The 9,474-nt window shown below is 51.9% G+C and overlaps 1 protein-coding gene across 1 annotated transcript in view; it reads right to left on the bottom strand.

The window, feature by feature from the left end:
* Positions 1-8,193: 8,193 nt before the first annotated feature.
* The window catches only part of CLSTN3 (calsyntenin 3), a 29,062-nt gene continuing 27,781 nt past the window's right edge, over positions 8,194-9,474 (bottom strand). Inside the window, exons 17-18 of the mRNA XM_007967454.3 lie at positions 9,268-9,470; positions 8,194-9,025 (exon numbers count right to left, since the gene is read on the bottom strand). Of these exons, the coding sequence (XP_007965645.2) occupies positions 8,885-9,025; positions 9,268-9,470 (344 nt within the window). The 3' untranslated portion in view covers positions 8,194-8,884. The remainder of the gene's footprint in view (positions 9,026-9,267; positions 9,471-9,474) is intronic.

Here is a 9,474-nt window from a genome sequence, read left to right as displayed (position 1 = left end):
ACTCATCCTCACTCTCTCTGCTCTCTACCATGTGCAAGAAGATAGATATCTACCAACTAGGAAGACAGCGAGCCCTCATCAGGAACCAAATCTGCTGACACCTGGATCTTGAACTTCCCAGTCAACAGAATTGCGAGGAATAAATGTATGTTTTCTAAGTCAGTGGTCACCAACCTTTTTGGCACCAGGGACCAGTTTCTTGGAGGACAATTTTTCCACAGACTGGAGGGTGCAATGGTTTCGGGATGATTCAAGCACTTTTATTGTGTACTTTTATTTCTATTATTATTACATTGCAATATATAGTAAGATAATTATACAACTCACCATAATGTAGAATCACTGGGAGCCCTGCACTTGTTTTCCTGCAACTAGACATCCTTTCTGGGGATGATGGGAGATATTGACAAGTCATCAGGCATTAGATTCTCATGAGGAGCACACAACCTACATCCCTCACATGCACAGATCACGACAGGGTTCATGCTTCTATGAGACTCTAATGCTGCCACTGCTCTGACAGGAGGCAAAGCTCAGGCAGTAATGCCAGCAATGGGGAGCAGCTATAAATACAGATGAAGCTTCACCTGCTTGCCTAACACTCACCTGTTGTTAGCACAGTTTCTAACAGACCACAGACTGGTACTGATCAGTGACCCAGGGACGAGGGACCCCTGGGTTAAGCCACCCTGGCTTAAACCATCTCAAGGTGGCTGTTGAATTGTAATCTTTATAATCCTTTGGTTACCTATACAATCCTTGGCCCTAAAGTTGAATTTTGGAGACCAAAACTGTGGCTTTACCCACTAAGAGTATTATATTTTTTCCAATGTAGATATCAAAAGGAGGAAGAATCCCTCATTATACACCATGGTATTCTGTTACAGCAGCCCAATTGACTAAGACAGTGCTATAAAATAGTTACTTGTCAGATTGAAGAGCAGGACAAGAGAGCTACATGCTGCCAAGGTAATTCTCACCAGTGACCTCATGAGCATTCTCCTGGTGGATTTACCTCTGCTGACCACAGGCCAGGTTTTTGGCTGGACTGTTTCACAGCTCACATCAGCAGGGCATCTTTTGCATTGTGCCTTCTCCCATCTTAGGTAGATGGAACAGTACTGCTCCCGTACCTGGATCCTTAGCAAGTTTTCCTCACTTAATAAGTTCTGCATTCTGTATTGCATTTTTCTTGTCTCACCAGACTCTATAGCCTTGTTAATGGCCTTGTCTAACCCTCTAATTGAGGGTCATCAGACCCACATACACCTTTTCTCTTTCATACACATCTGGCCTGGCCTCTAAGTCCTCATACTCCTTTAATTTTTTCAAAGACCATAAACCTTTCTCCTAATGAAATTTTCCTCTTCCTCCATCTTAATCAGCCTTTTATTTTTCTTTTGTTTTTATTTATTTTCACTGCACCTGTTGCAGAAGAAAGACTAAATTCTATGTTGCTTTGTTGTTGCTGCTGCTGTTGTCTTTAACTAGTTCTTCCTTGATTCCTTGAGCAAATCTGATTCTTAGAATGTTTTAAACATAGGCATTTTAATTGCCTTCTTGAGCCTTTGGGTTTGCAGTAAGTTCAGTTATCTCTATATCTTAACAAGAAAATGGTATATAATGAGGGATTCTTCCTCCTTTTGATATCTACATTGGAAAAAATATAATACTCTTAGTGGGTAAAGTCAGTTTCGGTCTCCAAAATTCAACTTCATGGCCAAGGATTGTATAGGTAGCCAAAGCATTATAAAGATTACAATTCAACAGCCACCTTGAGATGGTTGGAAGTAACTCCTCAGAGCTTGTGGACAAGCCTCATGATCTGAGCTCAAGACACCTCCACACTTCACTGTCTCATCTCATGGTACAGCTCCCAATGACAGTAAGAAACTGACCAGGCATGGCCCACTTAGGCCTGCACAAAGCTCACACACACATGCTTGGGAGAGCAACTTAGCTTCTTTTTAGATTTGAAGCTCAGACTGAAAACCTGGCTGAAAAACACAACAGAAAAAAAATCATTGCATCCACCAATGCTTACCTAGAAAGCTTATATTTTTGAGAATCTTTTGAGATTCTGACCATTTGGAGATGACTCCAAAATACTTTCTATATGGTGAGTTAACCTCCTCTATCTTTGCCTTCCGTGCAGCACTAGGTCACCTTTGCTCATGCAGCTCAAGATCGGCCACAGAAGTTGGAATTCAAAACTCTGTGAGATCTTGCTTACTAAGACCCTAGTGGCTCAGTTCCTGTGTGCTAAAGCCCCCATCTATTAAAAAATAATAACAGGCCAGGTGCGATGGCTCACGCCTGTAATCCCAGCACTTTGGGAAGCCGAGGTGGGGGGACCACCTGAGGTCAGGAATTCGAGACCAGCCTGACCAACATGGAGAAACCTCATCCCTATTAAAAAATACAAAAATTAGCCAGGTATAGTGGCACATGCCTGTAATCTCAGCTACTTGGGAGGCTGAGGCAGGGGAAATTGCTTGAACCCAGGAAGCGGAAGTTGCGGTGAGCTGAGATCACGCCATTGCACTCCAGCCTGGGCAACAAATGCGAAACTCTGTCTCAAATAATAACAATAGTAATAACACTGTGCCTGTTTAAATAATAACACTGTGCCTGTTTAAAACAGCCTGGCAATGATAGTCACACTCCTATGGACATTAGCCACAGTAAGCTTCTGTGAGCTGCCAACGTGAAAAAATCCAGGTGTGTCTGGCTCCAAACCATGTGTTCAAAACCACAACCCTATGCTGCCTGGGCTTCAGATGGAGAAGCTTGAGGAATTCTGCCATTCCTAAAACCCCATGCTTTTAAAGACCCCAGCATCGCTGGAACTAAGGATGGTTTTGTTTACCTCCCGGTAATTAATGGCAATGATAGCTAACAAGTAGCACGCACTTTACAGTATGTCAGCTCTGAGTTATTCAGAAAAGGTTATCTTATTTAAGCCTCATTCAACCCCTTGAGTAAGTAATTTCCCCATTTATGTGATGAACCAACCCTTAGAGAAGCTGAAGACCAAGAGTCAACACTAAGTTCCTGGAATATGAACTTAAGCAGCACTGACAACAAAGTCCATGTTCTCAGCTCCCTCCCCACCACCATTGCACCCAGCAAAAGGAGCCCTCTGTGCTTTGGGATTTCCTCAAAGCAAAAAGACGGCATAGCAAGAATAGGTCCCTGAGGAAGAGGGGAAGTGGTCCAATGGTCTGGGAGGGGGCTAGACTTTCAGGGGGCAAGTGGCAAGAGCAGCCTGCATCCTCCTTGGACCTGGTACCCTGGGGCTTTGCGCAGTTGTCTGGAAATTGTGTTTGCCTCGCTTCACTGCTTCTCGCCTTTGGACTTATCTTTCCTCTCTGTAGTGCCATGGAAGGAAAACTACTCTCCTTCCAGTGACCTAACTAAAAATCAGAGGTTTTCTCAAATGCTGCTTTTGTCCCCTGGTAATACCGTCTTCCCCCAGAGCCAGCCACACTGCGACTCAAGGAGAAAGGGTAACACAATCCCAACCTTTAAGTGTGGGAGGGAAGAGACCACGTCTGATGGGGGAGGTGGAAGAGGGGCGACAGAGCTGGGGTGAGAACTTCTGAAACTGGAGTCAGGTGGCTGAGATTGGATATTGGGACAGAACTTCCCGTATCCTTATGAATTAGAATCCCCACCTAGGAAATACAGGATTCCTACTCCTTTTCTGACAACGCCAGCTCCCCCCCATCCCGGAGTCTTCATTCCCCCTCTCCTACCCACTGTCGCTAAATTTAGAGCCTCATCTGTCCTCTTCCTGTAGGACGTGAGTATTTTAAGTGCTCCGCAGCGTGGTGCCGCAGGAGAGGCAGTGACGCCAGCACCGTGGAGGTAGGCGCGTCAGCTCCCCCTCGCCGCCTGTCAGACACGCCCACCTGCCCGGGCTCACCCAGCTCTCTCCACACCTGTCTGCCTTCCTCCTGTTCTTCTTTTCTCCCGGGAGGCCGCCAGAGGGAGCACGCTGAGAGCCTCCGCAGGTTGCTGGAGAGTTTAGGAAACTGCACAAAGGAACCTAATGGACACACTCATCTCCAATTCACGCTTATGGACATCTCAGGGAAACACCCAAGAGTCTGAAAGGTTCACTGGCTGGACACACAGTCCAGAAGAGCTCCTACTTGGGATAGGTCTGGGGATATAGGGCATCTACTTTGGGGAGTCCCTGACACGGACCTAAAATCTGAAGGGAATATGGAACTATCCCACAGTACCTCGAAGGCTAGGAGCACATGTGACCTTCCAGGCCCACCCCAATGAAGTCCCCAGGGTGAAGGTGCATCAGCCCAAAGGCTACAGGATGGAGTGCAGACTTTGGAAGTGGGTAGAGCCACACCTCTGCACACCGCCAGTGCGTTTGTGTCCAGCTGCTCTGACAGCATAAAAGTGAATTTCCAGGACTCTGGTTTGGTGACAGGAAGAAGGACACACTTTGTTCTTGAACTGGTGGTTAACATAGTTGCCTCTAGATCATCGCTTTTCCTCAAGGACATGCTTTTCATCATGCACCTTTAGAGAAGCTAATTAATTTTCAGTGTGGAGAGTGGACTTGAGAGGAAAGCAGCCTTCCATTGCGGAAAGAACGATTCGAGTGATGCCAAGGGAAATGTGTTTGCTGTTTCAAATTAAATTGGGAATAGGTGAATTGGAAACTCTGCCCCAGGCCTGATATCTCCAGGCTTTGCCAGCTTCTTTGCGGGAGGTTAGGAAACATCTTTCCAGGAGATCTTGAGCAACAAAATAAAAACTCATGCAGAATCCTCCCTGCTGCCCTTTCCCTGCGTCACTGGAGCTGGCCTCCTGCCTCAAACCTGATCCCTGTGCAATGTGTGTGTGAGTGTGTGTGTCAGAGAGAGGCAGAGATTGAGAGAGGGAAGGAAGTCAGCAAGTGACAGCAGAAGTTCAGGGCATGTGGTGGCACAAGGAATTCATGGTCTTCTCCAGGCCTCTGGTGCCCATGTATACCCCCACCCCAGGTAACATCTCGATGGGCCCAGTAGTCACACAGGGAGATGTGCTAACCATGGGCCAAGACCTGGGCGTCAAACACTGAGGGTGAAGAGGAGGGCCAGGAAAGGTTACACCAGCAGAAATAATCAGTGGTCAGGGCTTCTGATTCTGGAGAGAGTTTCCAGGAATCTCAGGTAGAGTGGTTGCATTTAAGAGAAAACCCATGTCCAGCCCCAGAGGCAACCAATCCAGGAAGGCCAAGAGTCGAGCCGAGGCTGGGCAGACGCTAAGAGAAAGGACATATGCTACTCTGTGGCAGTCTGCAGGGGTGTGTACATCAAGAGGGAAGCAGAGTTCATGGCAAACTTGCCTTTTCACCCATGGCCGCTACCCCTGAGGCTTGAGCTAGAGGTGAATAAGGACCCCCAAGCCTCAAGTCTCAACAACAATGTAGGGGCTCCAAGGACAAACACAAAAATAGTAGAAGCCACTTGGCTTCTGTTCCTCTTCATGGGAAACTGTATCTCTGAGACAGGGTAGGTGAGGACTAAGAGGATGACAAGAAGGAGGAGGGGGCTGAACTTCACCCACTGAAATTCAGGACCACCAACTATTAATAAAAACTCTCTCTCAAGCCCCTTTGAGAACCAAAGCTCTCAGATGTCTGAAGTCTGTGATCTTTTGAGCCTCTGGAAGACTCTAGGTAGACAGGCAAGGCGGTCTTCCATGCAGTATTGCCACAGACCCTGGAACATCAGCTTGGTGTCTAGGCAGACCTGGACTACCAGAGAGGCCACTGCAGGGCATCTGCTTGGCCATGCTCAGCCCCTGGACCTCCCATGCCGTGGGCCACCAATGGAGGGCTCCTCTCTCTTCCTACCAGTGAGTCTTCCCTGAGTCTGAGAGTCATACACATCACCTCAGTCACCACTGACTGAGCCCCTACTGTGTGCCAGGCCTTATGCAAGTTGCTGGGGATACAAAGAATCTGTGGGGAGACAGACATGTCCCACAGCTTTGTAGTCACTACCATCATGGAGGCATGAACAAGGGGTCCCGGAGCACAGCAGAACTCCTGGAAGAGGCAACTCTTGAACCGGGTCTTCAGTAATAGTAGAAGACTGGCGAGGCACACAATGGGTAAGGGACATGCCAGGGAGAGGGAACAATACCTGCAGACACAGAGGCGAGAAACAGCAGGGTGCGTGTGGGAAGCATACATGATTTCTGTGACCCCACCGCAGGGGTGCAGGGGTGGTAGCTACAAAGAGGCCAGAGAAGGAGGAAGACAGGACCTGCTGCATCTGGGTTAAGGGGCTAAGGCGTCAGGACGCGACCCAGGCCTGTCAAGGAGGTAGGAAAGTTGCTATACCGGAGAGTGGTCCAAACGGAGTTGCACTTGAGAAAGGCCACTGAGATCCAGAGTTGAGGACGGGTTGGAATGGAGCAAGGCACAGGAGACAAGGGCAGGTGGGAGGCAGGTGGAGGGCAGGGGGGAGGCAGGTGCAGGGCAGGTGGGAGGCAGGTGCAGGGCAGTGGGGAGGCAGGTGCAGAGCAGGTGGGAGGCAGGTGGAGGGCAGGGGGGAGGCAGGTGGAGGGCAGGGGGGAGGCAGGTGGAGGGCAGGTGGGAGGCAGGTGGAGGGCAGGGGGGAGGCAGGTGCAGGGCAGGTGGGAGGCAGGTGGAGGGCAGGGGGGAGGCAGGTGGAGGGCAGGGGGGAGGCAGGTGGAGGGCAGGGGGGAGGCAGGTGCAGGGCAGGGGGGAGGCAGGTGGAGGGCAGGGGGGAGGCAGGTGGAGGGCAGGGGGGAGGCTCTTGCCACAGACCAGGCAAAAACACAGAAGGTGCGGGTCAAGGCAGCGGCAGCGATAGGGGGAATAGAAAGCAAAAGACCTATTGGAGAGATTTTAAGGGGTAAGAACAACAGGATTTTGTCACCATTTGGCCATCGGGTTGAGGGAGAGGGAGGAATCTAGGCTGACTCTCAGATTTCTGGCATAGGCAAATGGGTGAAAGGTGATAGGGACACGTCACAGAGATGTCAGGGAAAGGTGGAGTCTGAGGCACAGGAAGGGCAGGTGAATACGCCAATAGGTAGTTGCAAATATGAGTTAGGAGAGAGATCCAGGTGGGAGATAAAAATACGGAGGCATCAACACACAGCTGGGAGTTTGCGGCCATGGGCAAGGACAATGGTACCTGGTAGATGTCAGAACAGGCATCAGGCGGAGCACCCACCTCCACCCCAACTGCGCTACAGGCAACCGCAGAGAACCAGGAAGAGCCTAAGGATGCCCTACCCCCTCATGCTGCAGGAAGGAACTAAGACTTGGATCCCTGGTGTTTCCTGGGCCAGGACAGCACCAGAGGGATGCTCCCACCAGCAGTTCACTCTTCTGAAATAACCCCTTCGGGTTACCATCCTTTATCACCTGCGGGTTAAGTAAGACCTGAGTCAGAGAACTAGTGGCCCAAAAGGCTGCAGAAGGGCCAGACTCTGCCTGCTGTCAGGCCAGGGGCTGGGCCAGCGTGGAGAGGGCTGAGGCCATTCAGCAGCCATGTGAGGTGGCCACGAGGACATGGGCAAGGAAGGCAGATATCCCCTGGGTCTGAACCTTGGCCAGCAGGGAAGGCTCAGCCTGGGAACAGTCTCCAGATCCCTTTGGTACAAATATCAGGGTTGCCTGCCTTCTCCCTGGGGACACCCAGCAGGGAGCCCGTGTGCACAGGCAATATGTTCCAAGTTGTGGGGTGGGGTTGGCAGCGCCCCTACAAGGCACTGGGCTATAGAAGATTCCCTGAATCTTCTATACTTTTCCAGGGGGTACTGAAGGAAGGGGGCATGGGAACCTTCTGCCCCAGCTTACTTTCCAGGTGATCCGGCATCCTGCGGACTTACCCGGTCAGGCCCTCAAGATCACCAGCCCTGCCCACCTCACTTCAGCCCTGCGCAGAGCCCAAAACAGCCCCTGAGGCCTCAGAGCCTCCGTCACGACCACACAGGACCAGGCAGGCAGGAGACGCCTCACAGAGCTTTTTTTTTTTCTGATTGTTTTATTTGAAAACCCTAGGATATGTCCCTTCCCTCACCACACCCATCACCCCGCCCCTGCCCCAGGACATGACGATGCCACACACACACACACACACACACACACACACACACAAGGCCGTGAGCTGCACACGGGAACACAGGGGCTGCACTCACGACAACATTGAAAAAATATACATTATATATATACACCCGAGGCCCCCACATCCCCTCCCGTCCCCGCAACTTGGCCACACCAGGTCACAGAGGAGGGGCCGGGGCTGCAGGACCTCAGGACTGCAACGGCAGGAAGGGAAACAGGACAAGAAAGGAAGGAAGTTGGAAAGGAGGGAGAAGCGGGGTCCCCAGACTGAAATGGAAACGAGGTGGGGCGATCATAAGAGAAGCAGGGACGATGGCCCAGCTGAGGGAGTCCTGCAGAGGGAGAGAAGCTTCCCATGGACAGGAGAGAGAAGGGAAGGGGAGAGGAGAGGGTTTCCTTCAATCCCACTCCCAGCTCCAGCCCCAGCCATTGCAATCGTCACCCTCTCCCCAACACAGTGACTGCTAAGGGGGCAGATGCCATTGGGGGTAGAAAGGCAACTGAAGTCCAGCCCACTTGCCAACCCAGCCAGCCCCAGTGCAAGGGGCACACCAGGAGCATGACAGCCCAGAGGCGAGGGATGGGGGGCTAGGGGAGGGGCAGGGCAGACTCCAGAGGGCCCGCTGGGCTTTTGAGATGAAAGGAGGCCTGGTTCTGAAGCCTCTCTCCCTCTTGGTCTCTGTTCTCCCAGAAGGTCCTTCTCCCACGTCTGGAGTGTCTGTTTCATCAGGGCAGAATTCTCCCTCTGCATGGGGAGAGGTGTCGGCCTCAGTAGCGGTGTGGGGGGGTCTCGATGATGCGTCTCTCGTCGCTGCTGGGGGAGTCGGCCACCTCCGAGTCACTGCTGTCCTCGTCCTCCTGCTGGCCCCCGGCAGCCCCTGCCACACAGGCCTGCCGATTCTGGTAGGACTGGAGGGCGGGAACAGAGAGGAGAAGGGATCAATGGCCTGCACACACCCCAGCCTCTCTTTCAGGGGCCACACTTCCCTCGGTCCCCTTATCCCCTTTGCACCCCCTTCCCTGCCTGAACCTCTCTCCCTCCTGCTCACTGCAGCTCTGCGAACAGCCTCCACCGGGGCCTGCCCCTCCTCAGGAGTTCTCCCAGTGTGTGCTCCACAGTCCTACAGAACCCCCCTTCCCCGGCCTCTCACCTCCATGGGGTTCACAATGATGGTGAGAGCTGAGTCATCCCAGAAGAGGTCGGGGTCCTTGGGGTCACTGGAGGCCCCTGGAGGCCCGCCAGCCCCTGAGACGCGGCGGTGAAGGGAATGGATGCGCACCAGGCCCAGGACGACCATGAGCACCAGGAAGCCCACGCACACCACGATGATGAGGGTCGCGGCGCTGGGAATCACTGC

The sequence above is a fragment of the Chlorocebus sabaeus genome, chromosome 11 (assembly GCF_047675955.1).
Source record: "Chlorocebus sabaeus isolate Y175 chromosome 11, mChlSab1.0.hap1, whole genome shotgun sequence".
Classification (NCBI taxonomy): Eukaryota; Metazoa; Chordata; class Mammalia; order Primates; family Cercopithecidae; genus Chlorocebus; species Chlorocebus sabaeus.
Note: the sequence above shows the minus strand (reverse complement) of the source record. Positions and strands in the feature narration are given on the sequence as shown.